Source organism: Macaca thibetana, chromosome 14 (genome assembly GCF_024542745.1).
Source record: "Macaca thibetana thibetana isolate TM-01 chromosome 14, ASM2454274v1, whole genome shotgun sequence".
In the NCBI taxonomy this organism is placed as follows: domain Eukaryota; kingdom Metazoa; phylum Chordata; class Mammalia; order Primates; family Cercopithecidae; genus Macaca; species Macaca thibetana.
The window spans coordinates 65,566,677-65,594,596 of NC_065591.1; the positions used below are offsets into that span (position 1 = coordinate 65,566,677).

Below are 27,920 nucleotides of genomic sequence, written 5' to 3' on the forward strand. Positions count from 1 at the left end.
TTTGTTCTACTTTCATTCCAAATATTGAAATGGAGTGAAAGTTTGGATTTTATCGGGGGCTATGATTAATCCTGCTGCAGTAACAGCCTTTTCTGTTTGTAGCATAGTATTAATTCCTCCCTAGTTTCAGCTTCACATAAGATATCATCCATGTAATGGATGATATAACATTTTTTAAACTGTTCTCTAACTGGCTTAATAACTTTTCCGACATAAGTTTGACAAATAGTTGGGCTATTTAACATGCCTCGTGGAAGTACCTTCTTTCCAATAGTATCTATCCACTGGTTCTTTGTTATTTATGGTGGGAACAGTAAAAGCAAATTTTTCATAATCTTGGGTCACTAAAGGAATGGTAAAAAAAGCCATCTTTTAAATCCGTCACTATGAGAGGCCAGTATTTAGGAATCATAGTTGGGGAGGGCAGCCCTGGTTGCAGCACACCCATGGGTTGAATTACAGCATTAACGGCTCTCAAGTCTGTTAACATTTTCCATTTCCCTGATTTTTTCTTAATAACAAACATAGGAGAATTCCAAGGAGAGAAAGTAGGCTCTCTGTGTCCCTTTTACAATTGTTCTTGCACCAATTTTTTTAAAACCTCCAGTTTTTCCTGTTTTAGCACCCATTGCTCTACCCAAACCAGTTTGTCAGTTAGCCAAACAAGAGGAATGGGAGCCAGGGGCTCAACAATGGCTGCTCCTAAAAATGATACCCTAATCCAGTTCGCTCTGTTTGCCCTTTTAGTTTTAAAGGTTCTGGTTGGCCATTTTCATTTTTTTCCTAGTCCTTTCCCTGGGAGATATCCCATTTTTTTTTCATTATTTATTTACTGTTGTTACTATATTGATCCATAGGAATAGATATTTCAGCACCCCATTGTTGCAATAAGTCACTTCCTTTCCATCTGGCCCTTGACATGGCAGAATTAAGGAACTTTGATAAACTTCTGAGGCAGCTCCTACTCCAACAATACCAATGGATGCCTTTTGTTTGGGCCAATGCCAGGGTCACTGATCTAAAGCAATAATAGAAACATCATCTCCAGTATCTACTAGTCCCTCAAAGTCTTTACCTTGAACGGTTACTGTACAAATAGGTCTTTTGTCAGATACTTGATTAACCCAATAGACAGCCTTTTCTGCTGGATTTATACTACCAAACCCTGCCATTCTTTTTACTGTGCTGCTTCCCAGTTTTGTATAAGGTAGAACTAACAACTGAGCAGTTCTTTCTCCTGGGGAAGCAGACCACGGAGTTGCGGAACGGATAACTAGTTGAATTTCTCTGGTATAACCAGAATCAATTATTCCTGTATGTACATTGACATCTCTTAAATTTAAACTAGACCTTCCTAGCAAGAGACCAACTGTTCCTGAGGGTAAAGGGCCCCTAACTCCCATGGGGACCTTCTTTGGTGGCTCCTCAGGAAGTAGGGAGACAGGACTTGTGCTGCAGAGGTCTACGGCAGCTCTGCCTGCTGTGACGGGGGACAATTGTTGTACATTTGTAAGGGCACTGGCTGTGCCTCGGTTTGTTGAGGGGCCCGAGAGAGGTTGCCCATCTTTGCTAAATGTAGAATGACACTGATTTGCCCAGTGATTTCCCTTTTTACATCGGGGGCAGATACTGGAACTTTTTTGCTGCTTACTGGTAGTAATCTTTGCCTGTTGATTTCCTTTTTTACATTCCTTTTTTGTGTATCCAAATTGCCCACATTTAAAACAAGAGCCTGAGAAACGAGGCATATTTTTTCCGACTTTTAATCCAGCCATAGCCTGAGCTAAAAGAGTAGCCTTATGTAAGTTACCCGCAGTGCCATCACAAGCCTTAATATACTCGGCCAGATGAGCCTTCCCCGTCATAGGTTGAATAGCAGTTTGACATTCTGCATTGGCATTATCGTATGCAAGAAGCTGTATTACAACATCTTGAGGCTGTTTTGTCAGTTATGGCTTTATTCACAGCCTCTTGGAGCTGAGCAATAAAATCAGTATATGGTTCCTTGTCGAACAGAACTGAAAGATTGATATTTTTTCCCTGTAACATTTATTCTTTCCCATGCCCTTAAGCACACAGAGCGTAACTGAGCCATGGCAACATCCTCCATTAATGCTTGATTGTCTAATCAACCCCAATTAGGGCCGACCCCCATTAACTGTTCAAAGGACACAGGCACAGGCGGCTGTGCCTGTGTGTTTTCTCTTGCCTAAGTTTGAGCTTCATTAGCCCACCAAGTTTTAAATTGCAAGTACTGAGACGGAGTGAGAACAGATTTTGTTGAAGTATCCCAATCATATGGTATTAACCTATTATCAAGAGCCACAATTTTTTAGTAAAGTTTGCACAAAAGGAGAATTTGGCCCATATTGACTAATGACTTGCTTGAATTCCTTTAACAACTTACAAAGAAAAGTGGCCCAATTAGCTATATTCTGTCCTCTTTGTTGGGTTACAGTAACTGGAAACTGCCATGCTTCAAGGTCTCCTTCAGCTCTAGCCTTCTGAATAGAATTTTGTATAGCACCACCAGTTGCTCCAGATTTTAATGTTGTCACTACAGGAGCAGTAAGTTTTACAACTACTTCACTTTCTTGCCCATTGTGGGAGAGGGAGGAGGTGCCCATTCGCTTAATTCAGCAGACGGAGCCAACGGACCAGTAAAATACGTGTTTTTCAGCTTTCCTTTCTTTTCTGTGATTTCCTCTGGCTCCTGTGCCTCGCATATCAGAATCTGATGTTAGTTTCTTACACTCATCCTCCTCTTCTTCATCTGAATCTGCCTCATTATCTGTTTGAAATGACTCAAGAGCTGCCTTTATTAACGGCCACATTGACCAAATAGAAACTGGAATTTTGGCTCCATCTTTATATGCCTTTTTAAAATCTCTGCCAATTCTTTCCCATTCATCCAACTCCCTAGTCCCTTGTTCCCGGAGCCATGGGCAGAACTGCTCTACTGTGCTGAAAAGTGTTAATAGACTTTGAGTACTAACTTTCACTCCCCCTCTCTGTAATAAATGCCTTAAGAAATTTAAATAAGAATTTTGCTTTCATTCTGTCCCATTGTTACCCTGGTTCTTCCGAGCGCCCAGCTTACCCACTGAGCTTCTTTCAGTCATCCTCGGGTGTCCTCTGACAATGTGTCCTCCCCTTCTGCATGCTCTAACATTCCTTCACCGGGGTTTTCGTCACCCCACATTGGGTGCCAGAAATGTTGGGGTGATCAGACCCAACACCAGGCTGTGGGGGCTACGAAGAAGTCTGGCGGAGTCAAAGGAATGAGACAAGACAAGAGTGCATAACGTGGGTCCAGGGAGCCAACGCCAATATGGAGGCTGCAAAGGCCCCAAGCTCTGGGAGCACACACTGTTTACTGGTGATCAAACAAAGAAGCAGGTGGTGAGGATGTGGGGATAAAAAGGTGAGGAGGTGAGGACGTGGGGGTAGAAAGGAAGCAGTGCATCAAGCATTTGACCTATAGCTGTGGTGGTTTAGCATTTTCTTTGAAGCATATGGAATATGCTCTGCTACTCGAGATAATGGAGAACGTGTTTTTCTACCTCAAGGTACAATCAATTTATGAGCCTGGGAGAGCAAGAAGCAAGGAGCCAGCAAGCCTGGACACATTCCAGAGGCCACAAGGGTTTTTATTCCCTGAGCCCTGGATTCCATCCAAACCACAGGGGGTTTCATGCCCTGGGCTTAGATTGTGGTGCAGCAGGGCAGCCTTCCACCCTTTGGACAGAGCTTGGTGTTCCAAAGGTCACGAGGGGTTTTAGACCCTGGACCAAGGACACGTTCCAAGACTGTTACATTATGTCAAACAAGCAAGTCTTGCCTCAGCTCTTCTAGCAACACATTGCCCCAAGGATAGACCAATGGACAGCAGTCCAGACACCAACCCAGGCATATGCTGAAACTTCATAATCTAACACAGCAGTCAGTACAGATCGGTGGGAAGACAATGAATAATTAAATAACTGATCTGGGCAGTTGGATATCTTTTTAAAAAGATAACTACCTTGCTCCATATATAAAAAAATAAATTCTAGTTGGGTTAAATACTTAAATGTGAAACGGACTTTTGGAAGATCATATAGGTGAAGATCTTTATGCCCTCACATAAGGAAATATTTCTTAAGCTAGACACACGAAGTATAACCAGAAAGGAAAAGATTGATAAATTTGACCTAAAAAAAGGTGAAAAAAGCTTCAAATTGAAGAAAGGATATGTATTTCATATTATCAACAAAGAATTTGTTTTCAAAATATATAGCTTTTGTTTTTTTTTTTTTTTTTTTGAGACGGAGTTTCACTCTTGTTGCCCAGGCTGGAGTGCAATGGCGCAATCTCTGCTCACCGCAACCTCTGCCTCCCACGTTCAAGTGAGTCTTCTGCCTCAGCCTCCCAAGTAGCTGGGATTATAGGCATGCGGCACCATGCCCAGCTAATTTTGTATTTTTAGTAGAGATGGAGTTTCTCCTTGTTGGTCAGGCTGGTCTTGAACTCCTGACCTCAGGTGATCCACCCACCTCGGCCTCCCCAGGTGCTGGGATTACAGGCGTGAGCCACTGTGCCCAGCCTGTCGGTTTTTGAAAAGGATAGTCAAATAGAAAAAATGGGCAAAAACATAAATAGGTGTTTCATAATGAGGAAAAACAAATAGCCAATAAGTATGAAAAGATACTCAACCAAGAAATGCAAATTAAAATCCACAATGAGATGCCACTTTATGCCTACTATATTGGCAAACGTTTTAAAACGACATCAAGAGTTGGTGAGGGCCAGGAGTGTTGGCTCATGCCCATAATCCCAGCACTTTGGGAAGCTGAGATAGAAGGATCACTTGAGCACACGAGTTCAAGACCCGTTTGCACAACATGGCAAGACCTCGTCTCTACAAAAAATTTAAAAATTAGCCTGATGTGGTGGTGTGTGCCTGTGTTTCCAGCTACTTGGGAGGCTGAGGCAGGAGGATTGCGTAAGCCTAGGAGGTCAAGGCTGCAGGAGGTCAAGCCATGATTGCACCACTGCACTCCAGCCTGGGCAACAGAGGGAGACCCTGTCTTAAAAAAAAAAAAAAAAAAAGAGTTGGTGAGGATATGGAGCAAAAGAAACGATACAATGCTATTGCCAGTGTAAATTAGAATAACCACACCAGAAAACTTTGGCATTGCCTTGCAAAGTGGGCACATATACCCAAATGTTCATCAACAGAGAGTACTGTACAGCCTGTGTGATAAGTCACACACACAAATACCTACCGTTTGTATAAATGATACCATTTATATAAAGTTCAAAAATATGAAAAGGTAAATATGTCGCTATGGATATTTGCAGTGTGGCACTGGAGCTGGCTTGTACTGGCTTGGGAAGAACTGGCAAATGCCACAAACCAGCACACCACTGGGTACAGGCATATGGAGTAACTCTCTAAAGAAAAGCAAGAGAATTACAAACAGGTAGGGAGGGGCACATTGGAGAAGTATTCCTTCAACAAGGAATGTTCTAATGCTGCTCTTTTTCTTCCTAAGAAGAAAAAACAAATAGAAGTTAGTTAGGTTGATGTGAGAGTCTGTGGTGGGTGGGGTGGGAGGTTCTGAGCAAAGGTAGCAGCAGAGGTGAATGAGGAGAGGGGATGGCTGGTCCAGGCAGTGGCAAGCGCTGCAGTCCATTCTGACGAGCACTGGGCGCGTATAGGGCAGTGGTGAGAGCTCAAGGTGGAAAGGGAGGCACCGGATCACAGAGGGCCTGTGTGCCATGGTAAGCAGTTTGGAGTTCACTCCAAGTAATGAGGAGTGTGGGTTTCGCAGAACAGAGACAAGGCAATCTGGCCCACGAGGAAGTTGTTGTGGTCTTGCTGAAAGATGAAACCAGAGCTGGGCCCTGATTATGAGGAGGAAGAGCAGAGGAGCTGGGCTTGAGAGGTTGTCTAGGAAGCAGAATGGACTGAGCTTGGTGACCAATTGGATTTGGGATGTTCATGGAAAACAGGGCTCTGCTGTACTTAGAGAGGTGGAGCATGACTCCCTCACTGTAAGGGTGGACCACACAGTGACTGCCTTCCAAAGAGTGCAGTACAGAAAGGGGGAAAGGAGGGCCGGGTGTGGTGGCTCACGCCTGTAATCCCAGCACTTTGGGAGGCTAAGGTGGATGGATCACTTGAGGTCAGGAGTTCGAGACCAGCCTGGGCAACATGGCAAAACCCCGTCTCTACTAAAAATACAAAAATTAGCTGGGCATGGTGGCACATGCCTGTAATCTCAGCTACTCGGGAGGCTGAGGCAGGAGAATCACTCGAACCCCAGAGGCAGAGGTTGCAGTGAGCTGAAATTGTGCCACTGCACTCCAGCCTGGGCAACAGAGTGAGACTCCATCTCAAAAAACCAAACAAACAAACAAATTCAAATTGTGGGACATTCTACAAAACACCTGACCATTATTAAAGTGTCAAGGTCATTAAAGCCGTGGAAAGTCTGAGAAACTGTCACAGTCAGGAGGCACCGGAGGAGATGTGACAGCTAACTGTAATGTGGCATCCTGGATGGGATCCGGAACAGAAATAAGATATTAGGTTAAAACAACTAGTAGCCGGGCGCGGTGGCTCAAGCCTGTAATCCCAGCACTTTGGGAGGCGGAGACGGGCGGATCACGAGGTCAGGAGATCGAGACCATCCTGGCTAACCCGGTGAAACCCCGTCTCTACTAAAAATACAAAAAACTAGCCGGGCGAGGTGGTGGGCGCCTGTAGTCCCAGCTACTTGGGAGGCTGAGGCAGGAGAATGGCATAAACCTGGGAGACGGAGCTTGCAGTGAGCTGAGATCGGGCCACTGTACTCCAGCCTGGGTGACAGAGCAAGACTCCGTCTCAAAAAAAAAAAAAAAAAAAAAAAAAAAAAAAACAACTAGTAAATCTGAATAAAATGTGGATTTTAGTTAACAATAATGTACCAATATTGGTCATTATTTGTGACAAATGTACCATACTAATGTAAGATGTTAATAATAGGGGAATGTGAGTGCAGTGGCTCACACCTGTTATCCCAGCACTTTGGGAGGCCAAGGTGAGCCCAAGAGTTCAAGACCAGCCTGGGTAATATGGTGAAACCCCCTTTCTACAAAACATACAAAAATTAACCAGGCATGGTGGTACACGCCTGTGTCTCAGCTACTTGGAAGGCTGAGGTGGGAGAATCCCTTGAGCCCGGGAGGTCGAGGCTGCAGTGAGGTGTAATCCTGCCACTGCTCTCCAGCCTGGGTGAGAGAGTGAGACCCTGTCTCAAAAACATTAAAATAATAATGAAATAGGGGAATGTGAATGTGAGGTATATGGGAACTCTCTGTACTGTCTTCTCAACTTTTCCAAAACTCTGTTCTAAAATAAATGTGTTTTTAAAAAATTAGCCAAATGCATTTCTTCTAAAACCTTTTTATTAAAACTAATTGCTGCTCTCTTTAAAAACAAAAACAGAGCCCTGTAAGTCTCCAATTTCTGAGTTGAGTGACCTTTCACAGGGTCACAGAATCAGCCCCAGCTCTCCTAGTCCTTTCACTGACTCCTCTCTGTTGCAGAGGTGAGATTTGTTTAGGGAAGTGGGACTACAACTCCCAGAGTGCACCTGTGCGGTTGTCAGGAGCAACCAAGGAAGCAAACTAACAGCCTTGCTAGAGTCTGAGGACTATCCAGGGCCTCACTGCCAGCCAGCCAGCCATGGGCCAGGATTATTACTCTGTGCTCCAGATCACTCGCAATTCAGAGGATGCCCAGATCAAGCAGGCGTAAGTTGGGGTGGGAGCCAGTCCTTAGGGGTGTGCTGGAGCAGGCCCTGCCCTCTTCTCTTCCAAAACAAGCTTTCCTGCACAGCTTAGAGCAGACAAGGTAAACCTTGTTCCTTCTTTCACTTCTTGCATACCTGTATCCTGGCTTTGGTCTGGGTCAGGGCCCAGGTTGGAAATTTGAACTCTTTAGTTCCTCAATCTGCTCCCAACCCATCTCCCTTTATGCTCCATGCCCTGTCTCCTCTCCTGGGTGCCTTGCCTTTCCCAGCAATGAAATGGAGACAAAGGAGCCATTTGAACTTTATCTTGAATATTATGGAGAACCAGAGGCTTATGAACAAGGGAGTGGCCGGGCCAGATAGATGTTATAAATTCGATTCTGGCCATGATGGAGGTTTTCAACATTGACTAAACTGCATTCCTGAATACTTCCATCAGGTCTTAAGGATGCTCTGGTTCATTCCTAAGAAAGCCTACGACAGGAGTCAGTACATTTTTCTGAAAACATGTTTTTGTTTTTTTTTTTTTGAGACAGAATTTTGGTCTTGTTGCCCAGGCTGGAATGCAGTGGTGTGATCTCAGCTCACCACAACCTCTGCCTCCTGGGTTCAAGCGATTCTTCTGCCTCAGCCTCCCAAATAGCTGGGATTACAGGCACGCACCACTACGCCCAGCTAATTTTGTATTTTTAGTAGAGACGGGATTTCTCCTTTTTGGTCAGGCTGGTCTCAAACTCCTGACCTCTGGTGATCCTCCCGCCTTGGCCTCCCCAAGTGCTGGGATTATAGGTGTGAGTCACCGCACCCGGCCAAAAACATGTTTTTTTTAAACAAATATTTATTAAGCGTCTACCACAGGGTCGAGAGGGTACTTCACCTCCTGCTGCAGTGGTGGCAGCTGGAAATAAATGTCTGAATCTGACAGTGACACTTCCTTACCTCATGCAGCTAGATTTTGTTGCTGAATAGATGTTGAATAAGTCACCACAACTGTGATGAGCGTTACAAAAGAGGAAGTACGGGGGGCTATGGAAGTTATCTTGGAAGGAGAGAGACCCCTTAGAAGGCTGTTCGGGGTAATCAAGGCAAAAGATGAGGCCAGAGAAAGGGGAGGGAATGGACTTGGCAATTAAGTGGATCACTGGAGGGTAAAGAAAAGAGGAGTCCAGGATAACTCAGTTAAGTTGGGCAGTGACAATAGGTGCATGTTTTGAGTGTGTAGGTGCAGTTCTGAGAACTTTCCCTCACTCTTTAATCCTCACAACAGTCCTGAGAATTAAGTACCATTATTATCCCACGGCCATGCACTAGTAAATGGTGGAGCCAGTGTTCAGACATCAGGCCTCCCAGAGTTGCCAGTCATGGGCCTACTCCTGGGCCAGGTCCTTTTGGGGACCAGTGGCGTAAGTGGAGAGTCTGCAGTGTTGTTGGAGAAAAAATGAAAAGATTTGAGAACAACTCAGGACAGTGTATGATGTCACCCACTCCTTGGAGCATCTCATTGACCAGAAGGACCCATCCAGGGAAAGGTAATCAGGAGGAAGGGCAGTGGGAGTGCAGAAAGAGAAGCACAACTTAAGCACTGGAAAGGGCTGGATCAGAATCCAGATTCACTTACCTGCTAGCTGTGTGACCTGGGCAAATTACTTAACCTCTCTGAGCTGAAGTTTTCCCATGTCTAAAAATCATCCTCATAATAAAGGTTGCTGTGAGACTGAAATAGGATTAGATAAGATAATGCATGTGTCCAGCAATCATTTGCATGTGAAACCATGTTATATAAAGAGTGATTAAGGCCTGGCGTGGTGGCTCATGCCTATAATCTGAGCACTTTAGGAGGCCAAAGCAGGAGGATCCCTTGAGCCCAGGAGTTTGAGAGGGCAGCCTGGGCATCATAGGGAGACCCTGTCTTTACAGAACATTTAAAAATTAGCTGGGCATGGTGGCACACACCTGTGTCCCAGCTACTCGGGAGGCTCAGGTGGGAGGATCGCTTGAGCCCAGAAAGTAGAGGCTGCATTGAGCTATGATTGCACCACTGCACTCCAGTCCGGGCAACAGAGCAAGACCTGTCTCAAAAATATAAAAATGGCTGGATGCAGTGGCTCACACCTGTAATCCTAGCGCTTTGGGAGGCTGAGGCAGGTGGATCACTTGAGGTCAGGAGTTTGCCAGCCTGGCCAACGTGGTGAAACCGCTTCTCTACTAAAACTACAAGAAATTAGCCAGGTATGGTGGCGCACACCTGTAATCCCAGCTACTCGGGAGGCTGAGATAGGACAATTACTTGAACCCAGGAGGCAGAGGTTGCAGTGAGCCGAGATCATGCCATTGCACTCCAGCCTGGGTGACAGAGCGAGACTTCGTCTCAGAATAAATAAATAAATAAAAATAAGGCCGGGCGTAGTGGCTCATGCCTGTAATCCAAGCACTTTGGGAGGACGAGGCAGGAGGATCTCCTGAGATCAGAAGTTCGAGACCAGCCTGGCCAACAAGGTAAAACCCCATCTCTACTAAAAAAAAATTAGCCGGGTGTGGTGGCAGGTGCCTGTAATCCCAGCTACTCAGGAGACTGAGGCAGGAGGATTGCTTGAACCTGGAAGGTGGAGGTTGCAGTGAGCCGAGATTGAGCCATTACACTCCAGCCTGGGCAACAAGAGCAAAACTCTGTTTCAAAAATGACTAACTAACTAAATAAAAATAAATAGAGTGATTAAAAGAACTGTGCATGTTTCAAAAAGCAGTCCTTAACCCTTCTCTCCTGCAATAACTCTAAGTCACATGTATGACATGCTTGCTCATGGGACAACCTAGATATTGATTAAAAAAAAAGAAGAGCTAAACTTATATAAGGAAGAAAAGCACCATGATGGTTTATAATTGTCCAGGATTCATAACTGCAGCGTTCAAGTTGTGATTTCACCCCTTTCTCTGCCACTCAGGAAAGCAGGTGAATGAGAGTGATGTTACTGCAGGGATAATTTTGAAACCACTCAAATTTATATGAAAAACTAAACCTTTCTCAAACCTTGTTACCTTTTTTTTTTTTTTTTTTGAAATGGAGTCTCTCCGTCACCCAGGCTGGAGTGCAGTGGCACAATCTGGACTCACTGCAATCACAGCCTTCTAGGTTCAAGTGATTCTTCTGTCTCAGCCTCCTGAGTAGCTGGGACTATAGGTGTGCGCCACCATACCCGGCTAATTTTTGTATTTTTAGTAGAGACGGGATTTCACCATGTTGGCCAGCCTGTTTTCAAACTCCTGATTTCAAGTGATCTGCCCGCCTCGGCCTCCCAAAGTGCTGGGACTACAGGAGGCTGAGATGGATGGATCACTTGAAGCCAGGAATTTGAGACCAGCCTGGCCAACACGGCAAAAACCGGTCTTTACTAAAAATACAAAAATGAGCCAGGTGTGGTGGTGGGCACCTGTAGTTTCAGCTACTTGAACTTGGGAGGCGGACATTGCAGTGAGCCCAGATTGCGCCACTGAACTCCAGCCTAGGTGACAGAGTAAGACTGTATCTCTAAATAAATAAATAAATAAATAAATAAATAAAAATAACCAACTGTGACCTTTATAATTGAGAAAGGCTGGTTTGGAAGGCTGTGACAATGTCTTCAAGTCTCTGAAAGTAGATATTCTCTCTGTAAGGTCCCAGGGCACAGCTACATCCCTTATGGATGGAGGGACAGTTGCAGGACAGCAGATCCAGCTTCCTGTTGCAGTAAGAGGAGGCATTGCCTAAAAGTCAGAGCCATTCCACAGTGAGATGGGCTGCCCTGTAGGATGCTGAGCGTATATCATTTATTTACTCACTCCTGCTCAGTGCCCAGCACTGGGGCTAGAACTGGATGCAGCAACTCCAGAACCTATTAGATGAGTCGACGACACCTGGAACACAGCGCTGCTAAGGACGAGGATCAAAGGTGCTGGGGACTTGGGAAGGGGAGTCTAACCTAGAAAGGAGGCTAGCTGTCAGGGAAGGCGCCCTGGAGGATTTGGTAACCTGAGCCGAAAGTTGAAGGATGAATTAAAAATTGCCCAGAGAAGCTGGGAGGGGCTGTAGAGGGGTGAGTCATGCAGGAGAGGTCAAGGGAGCAGCAAAGGAGAACAGTGAGTGAGGCCAGAGGAAGAGGCAGGGGCTTGGATCTTAGAGTGAGATATCTGAGTTTTATGCTGGAGACAATGGGGAAACCAGTGAAGGGTTATGCCAGGAGAGGGACCTGGTCAGAAAATGTTTCAGAAGGCCAGCATGGTGGGTCATGCCTGTAATCTTAGCACTTTGGGAGGCTGAGGTGGGCGAATCACCTGAGGTCAGGATTCAAGACCAGCCTAGCCAACAGGGCGAAATCTTGCCTCTACTAAAACTACAAAAATTAGCCAGACGTGGTGGCTCATGCTGGTAGTCCCAGCTAATCGGGAGGCTGAGGCAGGAGAATGACGTGAACCCAGGAGGAGCTTGCAGCGAGCCGAGATCACGCCACTGCACTCCAGCCTGGGCAACAGAGCGAGACTCCATCTCAAAAAAGAAAAAAAAAAAAAGAAAGTATTTTAGAAGCATCAGCATTAACGAGCAGAGAGAGTGAGAGCAAGAGTGAGAGATACCGCAATTGGCAGCACACAATGCAGTGGAGGAGGGGCCACTGGGTGCAGGAAGACATGGTTCTGCAATACTTGTCGGGATAAAGAGACAGGAACAGAACATTTATTATTTATTTTGAGACAGAGTCTTGCTCTGTCACAGGCTGAAGTGCGGTGGTGTAATCTTGGCTCACGGCAGCCTTGACTTCCTGGGTTCAAGCAATTCTCCCACATCAGCCTCCCAAGTAGCTGGGACTACAGGTGAATGCCACCATGCCCGGCTAGTTTTTGCATTTTTTTTTTTTTTGTAGAGTCAGAGTTTTGCCATGTTGCCCAGGCTGGTGTTGAACTCCTGAGCTCGAGTCATCCTCCCACCTCGGCCTCCCAAAGTGTTGGGATTACAGGCATGAGCCACTGTACCCAGCCCAGAACATTAGTTAGAAGGAAAACCCCATGTGACTTGGTGACTGATGGGATAAGGAGAGGAGATGAAGGAGAGCTTGGAGTCAAAGTGCTCACATTTCTGGCTGCAGTGCCTGGGGAAAAATTATGCAGTGAAAATGTATGTGTTGGCAGGGTCAGGTGGCTCACGCCTATAATCCCAGCACTTTGGGAGGCCGTGGTGGGAGGATCACCTGAGGTCAGGAGTTCGAGACCAGCCTGGCCAACATGGTGAAACTCTGTTTCTAATAAAAATACAAAAAATTAGCCGCGTGTGGTGGCGGGTGCTTGTAATCTCAGCTGCCTGGGAGGTTGAGGCAGGAGAATAGCTTGAACCCGGGAGGCGGAGGTTGCAGTGAGCAGGGATTGTGCCACTGCACTCCAGCTTGGGCAACAAGAGAGAAACTCCGTCTCAAAAAAAAAAAAAAAAAAGTGTATGTCTGGACTCGGTGAATTTATGATACCTTGGAGAGGAGATGGCAAGTAGACAGTTGGAGGTAGTCTTTGGCTCAGGGAAGTGGTCTGGTTCAGGATGGAGATTTAGCTGTGAGAGACCGAAGCCTGCCCCTGGGATGAGAAGAGAAACCACGGAACTCTGGGGATGGCGGCGAAGCGAGTGTGGGCACTGGAAAAGCAGGCGGAAGTAAGGTGGGGGATCATGCCTGGGCTGAGTGACAGGCGTCTGTGCTGGACGCCTCCCGTGCAACCCTCCAGACCCACTCCCCACCGTTCCTGCCCTGCTCGGCTCCGGCTCCGGGAGGCTTTCTTGCCCTCAGCCTTCCAGATGGAGCCGGCCCAGGGGAGCACTAGGCGGGAGATGGGGAGGGAGAAGGGCGGGGCTGCGGCTTTATTCCCCAGTTCTCCTCCTATGGGGTCTCTTCAGTCAGCTGTGTCGCTTGACAGAAAGTCACAGCTCCGCTGAGGGCCCTGTCCACACACTCCGACAGACCCCTCAGCGTTCCTGGCCTGGGAAAACTGCACTCTGCTGTCCCTGGCAAGTCTCCCTCCGCTCCTCCTGCACCTGGGCGAATGGTCCCTTTATTAAACCCTCCACAAACCACCCAATCCGCGCCATCTTTCCCCCACCCCGGGTTACTTCTGATACATATTCTCAGACGCTACGATGTCTGCCCCTCAGAAACAGGCCAGCTGGTAGGACTTGTATTAACCCTTCCTCCTCCAGGTACCGCAGACTCGCCCCTTAACCACCCGTTGAAGTCAAATGAGCCGTCTTCAGCAGAGATTTTCAGGCAAATAGCAGAGGACTGGGCAGAAAAGAAGTGGGAAAAAAAATAAGCACAGAGTGGGTGTGGGCGGCACAGGAACCAGACGCGCGTTGAGCGCCTCATCCATGTCCGCTGCACACCCGATTGTAGCTCATCCTCCCAAGACGCCTGTGTGTCTGCTCCTGTCCTCTAAGAAGCAAACAGGATTATGTACAGGAAATGTACCTGGAGAGACTGTGAAGGATGAAGGGAAGGGAGCAGGAGCGCGCAGGGAGAGTCCCCAGAACACAGTGCAGCCTGACGCTTGCGAGCGGAGATAGGGAGGGGAGGAGTGGGGAGGGAGAGCTCAGCCAGCCTCCGGGGAGCCCTCACGCAAAGCGTGCCCGTTGGAGGAGTCCTGTGTCTTGCAGGAATGGGCCAGCCTTGGTATCTCCACCACACGTTAGCACTGGGGGCAGCTCAGGGGCAGTAGCTTCGGCTCAGATGCCCTGGGGGGCAGCTGCTGGAACTGTCAGTCAGCTGTGCTCCCCGCACCAGCTACTCTTCAAGAGCTGAGCAGTGCACCTCCGCAGCCACCACAGCCCGTGAAACTACCCCGGATTTATAGCCAGCCAGGAGTGGACAGAGTGCCAGCTCTGAACTCTGGTCTGCCCTCAGAAACAGGCCAGCTGATACGGCTTGTATTAACTCTCCCTCCTCCAGGTACCGCAGACTCGCCCTTAAGCACCACCCGTTGAAGTCAAATGAGCCGTCTTCAGCAGAGATTTTCAGGCAAATAGCAGAGGCCTTCGACGTGCTGAGTGACCGTGAGTAGCTGTGGGGCTGAGCAGCCCCCTCGATTAGGATCATTCCTTAAGTCTCCAGACTGTTGGGTTTTCTGAGGGGGCCCAATAGCGAGGAAGCATCCCTCTTCCCTGCCTAGAATCTAGACACACAGAGAAGACAGAATACCGACCTGCCTTTCTCAGTAGAAGCAAGCTGAGGGGGAGGACATAGGGTGTGGAGCCCAGGATTACATTGACTCGCTCACCCTGGCAGGCAGTGTGGGAGCAGGGGCACATTCCCCACGCATCCCTATCCCCTGCGAGGACGGGACCTTCCCCGGGAGGAACAGACTGAGGGGCTTGCAGCTACCGGGGAAGAAGGCTGAAGCTGGGCGGGCGCACCCACCTGTCCCTCCCAGAGGTCCTTCCCAGTGGCTGAGTGTCCATTTCCCCAGGGCCAGCAAGAGTAGGAACAGGCACAGAAAGGCCAGGAGTAACTAGGAAATCTCTCTCCGATGGAAATCAGCAGAGCGAAGAAAGTATGATCCCCGCCCCCACACCCAGGGCCATCCTGCCGGGCTTTCCCTGGGACTTGTCCTGGAGACTAATCCTGGTTCCTGCAGAAGTACGGCTAGAAGATCACTAAGGTTTCTTTTTTTTTTTTTTTTTTTTTTTTTTTTTGAGACGGAGTCTCGCTCTGTCGCCCAGGCTGGAGTGCAGTGGCCGGATCTCAGCTCACTGCAAGCTCCGCCTCCCGGGTTTACGCCGTTCTCCTGCCTCAGCCTCCCGAGTAGCTGGGACTACAGGCGCCCGCCACCTCGCCCGGCTAGTTTTTTTTTTTGTATTTTTTAGTAGAGACGGGGTTTCACCGTGTTAGCCGGGATCGTCTCTCGATCTCCTGGCCTCGTGATCCGCCCGTCTCAGCCTCCCAAAGTGCTGGGATTACAGGCTTGAGCCACCGCGCCCGGCCAAGATCACTAAGGTTTCTACAGCCCTGAGTTTTCAGGACTTCAGGGTCCTTAGACTCTAGGATTTCAAAGTTTTAAAATTTGGAGGCTGTAGAATTCTTAGCTTCTAAAATGTCAAGGTTCTACAATTCTGTTTACCCCAGATAAGACAGTGGCCATGATGACTGAGTTAGGCCAAATCCCAGGGCCATGGCCTGAGCCTCAGTCTCTCAGTTATTCCCCCAATCTCTCACCCCGCCCCCAGCAAACCCAAGGCTTTCCCGTCTCTCTTCTGGGCTACAGAAGCCATACCTAGGTCCTCCCAGAATGAAATGGAACCCCTGACTCCTAGGGTCTCATTCCAAAGACTGCCAGACAGCAGGCACTTTGGGATCAAGCTGCTTCTGCCCCTTCCCTTTCTCCATATCCGCCTGCTTCCCAGCCCCTCCACCTATCTCAGCCCCCAAAGTTGGACGCCTCCTCAAGGTGATGCCCATCCACAGCCGTGAAGAGAGGCATCTACGACAAGTTTGGAGAGGAGGGCCTGAAGGGTGGGATTCCTTTGGAGTTTGGATCTCAGACCCCATGGACAACTGGTTACGTCTTCCACGGCAAACCCGAAAAGGTGTTCCACGAGTTCTTCGGTGGAAACAACCCCTTCAGTGGTAAGAGGTCTTCAGAGGTCTTCCTCCCCACCTTGCCTTACAGGGAAACGACACAGCTATAAATGATGCTTTTCGTTAAGTAGTTTTGTTTTTATTTTTACTTTATTATTTTATTTTATTTTATTTATTTATTTATTTATTTATTTATTTGGAGATGGAGACTCGCTCTGTCGCCCAGGCTGGAGTGCAGTGGTGCGATCTTGGCTCGCTGCAACCTCTGCCTCCTGAGTTCAAATAATTCTCCTGCCTCAGCTTCCCGAGTAGCTGGGACTACAGGCGCACGCTGCCATGCCCGGTTAATTTTTTAAAATTTTTAGTAGAGATGGGGTTTCACCATGTTGCCCAGGCTGCTTTCGAACTCCTGAGCTCAGGCAATCTGCCCACCTTGGCGTCCCAAAGTGCTAGGATTACAAGCGTGAGCTACCGCGGCCGGCCTATTTTTACTTTAATAAATATATATAACACATTGCAAAAGAAAAAGTAAAACAGAATTCATTGAAAAAGAAATACATTCCAGCCCTCCATTTTCTTTCTTTTTTTCTTTTTTTTTTGAGATGGAGTCCTGTTCTGTCACCCAGGCTGGAGTGCAGTGGCATGACTTCAGCTCACTGCAACCTCTGCCTCCCGGGTTCAAGCAGTTCTCCTTGCCTCAGCCTCCTGAGTAGCTGGGATTACAGGCACTCACCACCACACTCAGCTAGTAATTTTGTATTTTTTAGTAGATGAAGGGGTGGCCCACCCCTCCACACCTGTGGTCATTTCTCGTTAGGTGGAACGTGAGACTTGAGAAAAGAAATGAGACACAGGGACAAAATATAGAGAAAGAAAAAGTGGGCCCAGGGGACCGGTGCTCAGCATACAGAGGACCCACGCCGGCACTGGTCTCTGAGTTCCCTTAGTATTTATTGATAATTATCTTTACCATCTTAAAGATAAGGGAGTGGCAGGACAATAGGATCATTGTAGGGAGAAAATTAGCAGTAAGACATATGGATAAAGATCTCTGTGACATGAATAAGTTCAAAGGAAAATGCTGTGCCTTGATATGCATATGCAAACATCTTCCATAAGCCTTTTAGCAGCATTGTTTCAGCAAGTCCCACCTTTTGCCCTAAAGCGATTTTCTCCTTTCTCAGTAAACAAAGCATACAATCGGGTCTCACACCGAGATGTTCCATTGCCCAGGGATGGGCAGGAGACAGATGCTTTTCTCTATCTTAACTGCCAACATCCGCCAAAAGGCCTTCTTTCCTCTTGTACTAGTCCTCCTCAGCACAGACCCTTCACGGGTGTCAGGCTGGGGGACAATCAGGTCCTTCTCTTCCCACGAGGCCCTATTTCAGACTATCACATGGGGAGAAACCTTTGACAATACCTAGCTTTCAGGCCGGGCGCGGTGGCTCACGCCTGTAATCCCAGCACTTTGGGAGGCCGAGGCGGGCGGATCACAAGGTCAGGAGATCGAGACCACGGTGAAACCCCGTCTCTACTAAAAATACAAAAAATTAGCCGGGCGCGGTTGTGGGCGCCTGTAGTCCCAGCTACTCGGGAGGCTGAGGCAGGAGAATGGCATGAACCCGGGAGGCGGAGCTTGCAGTGAGCCGAGATCGCGCCACTGCACTCCAGCCTGGGCTGGGCGACAGAGCGAGACTCCGTCTCAAAAAAAAAAAAAAAAAAAAAAAACAATACCTAGCTTTCCTAGGCAAAGGTCACTGCGACCTTTGGCCATGTATGTGTCCCTGGGTACTTGAGATTTAGAGAATGGTGATGACCTTTAACCAGCAAGCTGCCTTCAGGCACTTGTTTAACAAAGACACATCCTGCACAGCCCAAAATCCATTAAACCTTGAGTCACCACAGCACATGTCTCTTGCAAGGACAAGGTTGGGGGTAGGGTCACAGATTAACAGCATCTCAAATACAGAACAAAAGTCTACTTCTTTCTATATAGACACAGTAACGGGCTGATCTCTCTTTCTTTTCCCCACAAGTAGACATGTGGTTTCACCATATCTGCCAGGCTGGTCTCAAACTCCTGACCTCAGCTGATCCGCCCACCTCCATACATACACACACAATCATTGAAAGGCCTGGGTGAGAAGGCTCTAAGCTGGCCCTGTAGGAAATCTTCCAAGAACACCACCTCTAAACTGGTCCACAAGGAAAGCTGCTGTCTCTGCCACAGTCACGAAGAAGGAATCAGGAAATGTCACCGTTGCATTCCAGAACACACCATAAATGTAGCTGCAACTGCTGCCTCACTTGCTTCTGACAGGCATGAAACTCGTAGGTGGACACACAAAGGCTGCTGCAGAAAAACCCAGTATTTCCACGACAGTGCTCACCAGCTCCAGACAGAGCCATGGAGAGATGCCTGCCGCCTTCTTCCCGCCTCCCAAGTAGCTCAGGGTTTACCTGATGAACAGAATTAAAAGCCAGAACATTAGCTGCTAGAGAGTCTGGGGGTTGTTCCTTTTGGCTCTACAGATTCTCTAGGAGGGAAGGTATGCAAGAAGGAGGTCAGAGCAGATGCCAAGTGCCAGCATGGCTACCATGGGTGTTTTATAATTTATTATTATTAGAGTCTTACTCTGTTGCCCAGGAGTGCAGTGGCACAATCTTGGCTCACTGCAACCTCTGCCTCCTGGGTTCAAGCGATTCTCCTGCCTCAGCCACCCGAGTAGCTGGGATTACATGCGGGCACCAGAATGCCTGGCTAATTTTTATATTTTTAGTAGAGATGGGGTTTCCACTCAAGACTGGCCAGGCTGGTTTTGAACTCCTGACCTCAGGTGATCTGCCTGCCTTATCCTCCCAAAGTGCTGGGATTACAGGCATGAGCCACTGTGCCAGGTATAATTTATTATTTTTAATTACTGTCTTATTGATGGGTATTTAGTTTCTTTCTGGTCTTTTGCTAATATTGTATTTGTGGGAAGATACCTCTTGTCTCTTTTGCAGTTAAAACAGTTCTTGTGCTATTTATAGTTTCCCTAACATGCTTGTCTCCCTACCAGACTGGGAGCTGCTCCAGGTCTGATTGATCTCAGAGTAGCCAAACCCCAGCCTAGCATCTGACAAGAGTGAGTGGATGGGTGGATGCATGAAATGAAGGAAGGAAGGACAGATGGATGAATGGATGAGTGGGTGTATGAATGAATAGATGGGTGCGTGGTGGGTGGGTGGGTAGGCAGATGGATGGCTGGGTAGGCGGATGGATGGCTGGGTAGGTGGATGGGTGCATGATCCCAAGTCTCAGACGAACTGATCAAGAGTTGATTTCTGAGGCTCAGAATCATCTTGCAAAGGCAGTGAAAAGACCTTCACACCTGACTTCCTGGCTCCAGTTATGCCCACATAGGCCTAGATTTTCACTGCCTGTTTTCTCCTACACCCCTTCCCCTTCTCCCTGACTATACTTCAGCCTTTCTGAACTTCAAAAGTTCTCTCCTTCTCTTCTCTGTGCCAATACGTGGGTTATAGCCCCTCTGCCTCAGAGACTGCTCCCATTGTGTGCCATCCTCACGTGTCTGCCAGAGGAAGCTTAGTTTATAAGCTCCACGTGAGACTGAAAATAGCAAGGGGCTTTGAGTAGCAGGCCTGTTTCCAATCCATGTGCTGCCATTTGTGAACTGTGTGGTCCTGGGAAATTTTCCTTACCCCTCTGAAACCCCAGCTTCCTAACCATTACATAGACAAAATAATCATTAAGGCTCAAGGGCTATTATCAGATAAGATAATGTTTATGAAAAGGGGCTTTGCAATTGGCCAGGCACGGTGGCTCACGCCTGTAATCCCAGCACTTCGGTAGGCCAAGGCCAGCAGATCACCTGAGGTCGGGAGTTCGAGACCAGCCTGACCACCATGGAGAAAATCCATCTCTACTAAAACAACAACAACAACAACAACAACAAAAAAACCAAAAAAAACAGTCGGGCACGGTGGCGCATTCCTGTAATTCCAGCTACTCAGGAGGCTGAGGTAGGAGAATCACTTGCACCAAGGAGGTGGAGGTTGCGGTGAGCCAAGATTGTGCCATTGCACTCCAGCCTGGGCAACCAGAGTGAGACTCCGTCTCAAAAAAAAGAAAAAAAGGAAAAGAAAAGGAAAGGGGCTTTGCAGCCCAAAAATGCCATACGGTGGACCTTGTCTCCCTACCTGTCTCAGTTCAAAGGAGCCAAGGGAGTCTACAGGGCATCGCTCATTGGGAAAGGTCAGGCTCAGGGTCTGGGCCTCCTTAGGCAGCACCCAGAAGCTATACTGCCACAGTACTCCACCCCAAGGGTTCCTGAGTCCCATCTCCCTGCAGGGTTGAGGGGCTGGGCTTCCTGTGGCCTGGCTATTGGGGTGTTTACTGCCTGGTACACTGTAGGTCTGGGTGAACAAGTGAATTCAGCAGTGCAACAGGAGGCCAGATGATTTGCAGGCCCCTTGATTGCCCATCACATCTTACAGGGACACAGTGTAGTCACCTCATCCCTGCCTAAGGTCATTTCACCATTCTAGCCTGTGAAGTTCATTCCATGGCATCAACCATGAGAAGCAGAATATGGGAACTCTGAACCATAGTGCCCCTCAAGTTTACAGCTTATGAAGGGCTTTCACATCTAGCAATGCAGTGTGGCACAGTGGTTAAGGACACAATTTCCGTATTCATATTGTCCTGTGGTTCAGATCCCAACTCTACTGCTTACTAGCTATGGGACTTTAAGCATTTTGTTTGGCCTCTCTGGACCAATGAAATAATAATGTAAGGTGCAAAAATAGCACCTGATGCATAGTAAGCTCTCAGCAAGTTTTAGCTCTTTATCTTAATGGTGGAAGGCAAGTCAGGCATTATTACCCCATCCCACAGACCAAGACACTGAAGCCCACGGATCACACAGCACATCAGGGGCAGAGCCGGGATGGGGCTGTCTTTGCGCTGGGAGGAAGGATGTGGGCAGCAAGAGGGGTTATGGGTGTAGAGCTGGGCAGGGGCAAAAGAAAGTGAGGAAAGAGGAATTTGGGGGATGCTAGTGGCCTCTCAAATTGTTAGGGACCAAACTTTTCCCTCTCCCATCTCAGTCGACAGCTTTATAGCAACTTGAGTCTGGGGTCTTTAGTAGTCTTGGGCTGGGCTGGACAGCGAAGGAGAGTGGCGTCTGTGGAAGAGTAGGGAGGACTGGCCAGCTCTGACCTTCCTGCCGAAGACTACCAGCAGTCTCTTCTGGCACTCCCGAGCGCGGCCACCAGAGGGAGCGCCTCCCTTTCCTGAGACAGCCAGAGTTACGGTATCCAAGTTGTGATTAAGAGAGACGGGGAAGCAGCGGGGGCGGTGGCGGGGTGATACTCCAAGCAGGGGTGAAGCAGTGGGAAGTGGCAAGGGATGATACTCACTGCATCAGCGGTTGAAGCAGCTCCTTGGCTTGGCCAGTCCGAGAGGTGGTTATAGGATGCTGGGTATTACACAGGGCACTGAAGAGGTTGGGGAGCGTATCTGGATGGGGAGGTGGAGTGTGTGTGTGTGTGTGTGTGTGTGTGTGTGTGTGTGTGTACACGCGTGTCTGGGTCTCTGGATACAATTTCTCTTACTCCTCTCCCTAACCCCCGCAGAGTTTTTTGATGCAGAAGGAAGTGAGGTGGATTTGAACTTTGGGGGGCTCCAGGGCCGAGGGGTCAAGAAGCAGGACCCCCCAATCGAACGGGATCTCTACCTGTCCCTGGAGGACTTATTCTTTGGCTGCACCAAAAAAATTAAGATCTCCAGAAGGGTGAGTACTCAGCTTGCTCCTCCCGGGAGCCACCACCTATCTCCTGCAGCCTAGCAGCCACCTCCTCCCTTACCCGGGTGGGAGGACTCAGGGATGGTCTCTGATGGAATTACAGAACCTTAGAGGCCGGGCGCGGTGGCTCAAGCCTGTAATCCCAGCACTTTGGGAGGCCGAGACGGGCGGATCACGAGGTCAGGATATCGAGACCATCCTGGCGAACACGGTGAAACCCCGTCTCTACTAAAAAATACAAAAAATTAGCCGGGCGAGGTGGCGGGCGCCTGTAGTCCCAGCTACTCGGGAGGCTGAGGCAGGAGAATGGCATAAACCCGGGAGGCGGAGCTTGCAGTGAGCTGAGATCTGGCCACTGTACTCCAGCCTGGGCGACAGAGCCAGACTCCGTCTCAAAAAAAATAAATAAATAAAAAATAAAAATAAAAAAAGAACCTTAGATTCAGAGACCTAGGATGTTAGAATTCTAGAATCTGAAATTCGGAAGGGACAATTGAGGATATTAGCCCGGTTCTTTCCTAGTGCAGGAGTGTCCTCTGCAGCCTTCCCAACTGCAGTCTTCCTCTCTTTCAATTCAGCCCCATCCCCGTGGGAACTGGAAAGGCTCTGAATCCTCTGAATTCTTTCCTCTGGGCTTTACCAGACCATATTCCCAGGATTTTACCAGGGTGCATGCCTCATGCATAAGAAAGAACAGTGGGCATGGAGGGTGGGCTGGGAGACAGTCACCAAGGTGACGGGTTGAGGAAGACCCTCAGTGCCTCGTGTCTAGTCCTTGGCTTGGCCCTGTGCCATGGCCCAGCCCTGTGCCAAGCATAAGAGCAAGCCTCCTCTACCTTTGCCCAGCAGAGGAGATGCTGATGCGGCCATGCTTTCCACAGATGGCACCCATCTGGACATGCGATTGGGGAGTGGAAGGATGACACAGTGGTGAATGCACTGGGGGAGGCTTAGATATGTTGACTTTCATTTCTCTCTTTGGGATTAAGAGACTTGCTGGAGGCTCAAGCCCAGGCCTCTGGGATTTGGAGAGAGGAAGGAAGTACATTTTCACCGTGTATCTGTTAGTGGCCAGGCCTGGAGCTGTGTGTTTGATCAACTAATGGTGACTGCTTGGCATCTCAGCCCCTAGCCCCAGTCTCATGGCATCCCCTGCCATCCTGGAATCATAGGTTCTTGGTTGTCATGGCAACAGGATGGGCAGGCTCTCCCCATTGCTGGAGGCTCTTCCCATTGCTAGAGGATTGAGCCCAAGTACAAATCCCATAGAGCATCTTTCATGTGTGCAAAGGTCACCTGAGTGTTCATGAAAATCTGAGCAATTGACTGTGCTCATGGAAGTCCTAAGCAGACCTCCCCACACCTGATATGTTGCTGCAGGTGCTGAATGAGGATGGGTACTCCTCCACCATCAAGGACAAGATCCTGACCATTGATGTGAAGCCTGGTTGGAGGCAGGGCACACGCATCACCTTTGAGAAGGAAGGGGACCAGGTAAGGGTGGAAGAAGCTGACTCAGGTCAGTCACTGGACTCAGGCGGTGGGAAGACTGAGGAGGAAGGGAAGGGAAAAGAGGCAATACTTTTTCCTGACCCTATGAGCCTTGGTCTGTAGACAGCCCAGTCTGCAGAGTGGGTGAGACGGGATCCCTAATGTTCCTTCCAAGGAACAGAGCCTTATAATGCTTCTGTGAATGGGCAGCCCAGGGACTGTCCCCATTTTACAGAGTGGGAAACGGGGACCCAGAGAAGAATGGGACTTGCCTAGGGCAAGAACATGAGAGCTGAAAGGAGATCCCAGTCTGAACTCCAGTGTTTTCCTGATTTTCTTCAGTGCTTCTCGGAATAAAGCCCAACTACAGGAGCTACTCAGAAATCATTTAATCATAATAATTTTATTTATTTATTTTATTTTATTTTATTTTATTTTATTTTGAGACGAGAGTCTCACTTTGTTGCCCAGGCTGGAGTGAGGTGGCACGATTTCAGCTCATTGCAACCCCCACCTCCTGGATTCAAGCGATTCTCCTGCCCCAGCCTCCTGAGTAGCTGTGACTACAGGCACGTGCCACCACGCACAGCTAATTTTTTTTTTTTTTTAATTGAGACAGAGTCTCACTCTGTTACCCAGGCTGGAAGGCAGTGGCGCAGTCTTGGCTCACTGCAAACTCCGCCTCCTGGGTTCAAGTTATTCTGCTGCCTCAGCCTCCCCAGTAGCTGGGATTACAGGCATGCACCACCACACCCAGCTAATTTTTGTATTTTTATTAGAGACAGGGTTTCACCATGTTGGCCAGGCTGGTCTCGAACTCCTGACCTCAGGTGATCCACCTGTCTTGGCCTCCCAAAGTGCTTGGGATTACAGGCGTGAGCCACTGCACCTGGCCACCTAGCTAATTTTTGTATTTTTATAGAGATAGGATTTCTCCATGTTGGCCAGACTGACCTCGAACTCCTGACCTCAGGTGATCTGCCTGCCTCGACCTCCCACAGTGCCTGGGATTACAGATGTGAGCCACCATGCCTGGCCTATTAGTAATACTTTTAAATTAAATACTATTTAAATAAAAACATAAAATTATTGTCCAAGGCATGCTGAGTCCTTAAGTCCTGAGAAGAGGCAGAATGATGGAGCATTCAGAGCCAGGAAAGATACATTCCTTTGCCTGCACTTTTTACCCCCTTTCTCACCTATGAAACATCTACCTCCGGTCTGGCTTGGTGGCTTACACCTACAGCCCCAGCACTTTGGGATGCCAAGGCAAGAGAATCACTTGAGCTCAGAAGTTTGAGACCAGCCTGGGCAACATAGTGAGACCTTGTCTCTACTAAAAACAAAAAAGTTAGCTGGGCATGGCAGTGTGTGCCTGTGGTCCCAGATACTCAGGAAACTGAGGCCGGAGGATCTCTTGAGCCCAGGAGGTAGGTCAAGGCTGTGGTGAGCTATGATCATGCCACTGCACTTCAGCCTGGGCAACAGAGAGAGACCCTGTCTAAAAAAAAAACAAAAAACAAACAAACAAACAAACAATAAATAAAACATCTACTTTGAAGAAACATGCTTCAAAACCCAGCTCGTGTTTCCTGCTCTGGGCAGCCTTCTCTGAGCTCCAGGATCTGGGCCTCCCTTTATCATGTCTCAAGCTTGCTGAGGATTCACCGTCAGTTCCTCTCCCTCCCAGCCACGAGACTGGGAGCTCCTTGGGGTGAGGGGCCAGTCTGATTCCTCTGTCCCCAATGCCCAGAAGAGACCTCAGCAGACTTGTGGTGACTTAATGACAGGGGTGTCATGCCTGGAGTTACTAGCAAGACAGAGACATATGGTCGGTTGCCTGACGCCCAGCTCAGTGTTCTACCTGCCGTCTGAGGAAGCCTCTCCGAGCCTCCAGCTGAGTGGTCTATTTTGGGCATGCTCAGTACAGAAGTAATTCTGGGGGGATTCATCTGGGTAAGCTTCTCAGGCTTCTAATCTATCTGGGCTATCGGGGCCAAACTGAAAAGGCCCTTCCAGAAAACCTGCTCTCATCTCCCCATTGTACAGATGAAGACATGGAGACAAGTAGAGGCAGGAACTTGGCCAAAGTCACACGGCCAACTAGTCCTTGTCACCCTTTGGCGTCCCCTGCCCAGGGCCCCAACATCATCCCAGCAGACATCATTTTCATCGTAAAGGAGAAGCTACACCCTCGCTTCCGCAGGGAGAATGACAACCTCTTCTTCGTGAACCCCATCCCTCTGGGCAAGGTGAGTGGGCAAAGCGCTAGAGCAGCGGGGAGGGGATCGGCATGAGCCCCACCTGCCCTGGCCTAGACTTGGCCTCCCCTCCCGCAACCACCTGCCATCAGTCACTAAGCCCTGTGGATTCCACCCTCCAAATCACCATCCACTTGGTCCCCTCTGCTCATCCGCACCACCTGGATCTGTGCACCAGATCTGCACAGCAGGTCCTCCTCCCCACTTCTCATCTCCTCCAGGCTCTTCTCCTTAGAGATCCTGCCACACACTCATCGGACCCTGCCATACTCCTCACTGTCTAAACATCTTTGTTTAGAGGGCCACTGGAGGCCCTCTGCGATCTGCTCCCTGCTTACCCCTTCCCCTGCACTCCAGCCCCTTCGCCGCATGGCACCCTGCCTGCGTAACGCATTTTCACGCCTCCGTTCTCATTTCTGCTGGGCCCTCTCCTTGGAATGCTGTCTATTCACCTGACCCTATAGGGTCCTCATCAATAGCTACCACCACTGCTACCACTTCCTGCCCTACTTCTGAATGGTTTAGGGGCCTCTCCTTGGCTCCCACAAACACTTTTATTCTATCTCCATCATTACATTTATACAACATCCATCTTACCTGCCAGATCCACCCATCTTTCCTGCCAGGGCAGAAAATGCCTGGGTCATTCACCTATTAGTTCTTGAACAGCCTCGTCTCCCTTGTGCCTAACTCACAGTCTGGCACTGGACAGGTTCCTAAGGTGCCTTCTAAATAGGAGGGCCATGGTGACCCTCCTCAGCCCCACCTTTGGCCCTGACCCTCCCTAGGCTCTCACCTGCTGCACTGTGGAGGTGAAGACTCTAGATGACCGTCTGCTCAACATCCCCATCAATGACATCATCCAGTGAGTCTATCTGCCTTGGGCCCCAGTAGCCAAGAGAAGGGCTAGCCTGGGATTTAGGGGGTATTGTCAGACAGGTCTGCCCAGTAGAGTTGTACAGGCTGCCCCCAGCACAAGGATTCCCTGCTGAGGGGATAGAGAGGACCAAAACCAAACCCACACTCTGGCCACGCTGTGGGCTGCAATCACCTGGCAAAAGGAGCACCTTTTTCTAATCCACATGAAGCTACTGCAGAGGCTAGAGGCCCCCAGTGTTGGGCAACCCCGTGGCCTCCATCCCCCTAAACTTCTCATTAGAGTTCTGAGTTGCATCCCCTAAGTCCTTTTCCAAGAAAGGCCCTCTGCCCCTGCAGAGGTTTGCCTGGCAGCCCAGCGCCCCGCCCTCACCTCAGGGTTTGCTCACCCTTACTTCCCGTTTCCCGTATCTTAAACAAAGTTTCTGGAATCCTCCATCAGAGACTCAGTGTAAACAGGTTTTCAGGGAGCAAGCGGTTTGGAATAAGCCAATCTCCTCTCCTTTCCCAACCAGTTCTGGCTAAGAGCCACTCCAGGTGAAGGCTGGAGTGACTGTGCCCTTCCTGGGGTTATGTGACAGGGGTTATGTGACAGGGACTTGCTGAGGTGCTGCTCTGGGATGATGTCTAAGCTCCTTTCTTTCATCCTATTTCAGCCCCAAATACTTCAAGAAGGTGCCAGGTGAGGGGATGCCATTGCCCGAGGACCCCACTAAGAAGGGGGATCTCTTCATCTTCTTCGACATCCAGTTCCCCACCCGCCTCACACCCCAGAAGAAGCAGATGCTGCGCCAGGCATTGCTGACATGACTGCGGTGGGCTGGAGCAGGGGTGAGAGGAGGCTAGCTGGGCCTCACCCCACCCCTACCCGCCACAGCCTCAGGGTGTGCACAGGTGTGCATAGCCTCAGGGAGCCTGCTGCACAGATATGATACCAGAGTGGGATGGTGCAGGGCTTAAACTAACATAATAAAGATCTATTTCCTGTCCTCCAGCTACACCCATGAGAGTGTGTTGGAGAGGAGCTTCATATTAGCCTTTCTTGGGGGGCACAGGGAAGAAAGAGGCCCAAGGAGCTGAGTGCCTGGGTCCCTGTCCTGGCTTTGTGGGAAAGGGCAG

General features: G+C 48.9%; 1 protein-coding gene across 4 annotated transcripts; it reads left to right on the forward strand.

Annotated features, from left to right (window-relative positions):
- Positions 1-6,907: 6,907 nt before the first annotated feature.
- Positions 6,908-27,795, forward strand: DNAJB13 (DnaJ heat shock protein family (Hsp40) member B13). Of its 4 annotated transcripts, none has more exons than XM_050756305.1 (8): positions 6,908-7,782; positions 14,735-14,838; positions 16,247-16,408; positions 22,004-22,161; positions 23,554-23,667; positions 25,803-25,916; positions 26,714-26,790; positions 27,458-27,795. In XM_050756305.1, exons 1-8 carry the CDS (start codon positions 7,715-7,717, stop codon positions 27,609-27,611), a joined length of 951 nt encoding a protein of 316 aa, XP_050612262.1. In that variant the 5' UTR covers positions 6,908-7,714; the 3' UTR covers positions 27,612-27,795. The 4 variants fall into 4 exon arrangements, 3 of the variants coding, with proteins under 3 accessions (XP_050612262.1, XP_050612261.1, XP_050612263.1); XM_050756304.1 differs by lacking the exon at positions 6,908-7,782 and adding an exon at positions 13,187-13,449; XM_050756306.1 differs by lacking the exon at positions 6,908-7,782 and adding an exon at positions 14,053-14,253.
- The last annotated feature ends 125 nt before the right edge of the window (positions 27,796-27,920 follow it).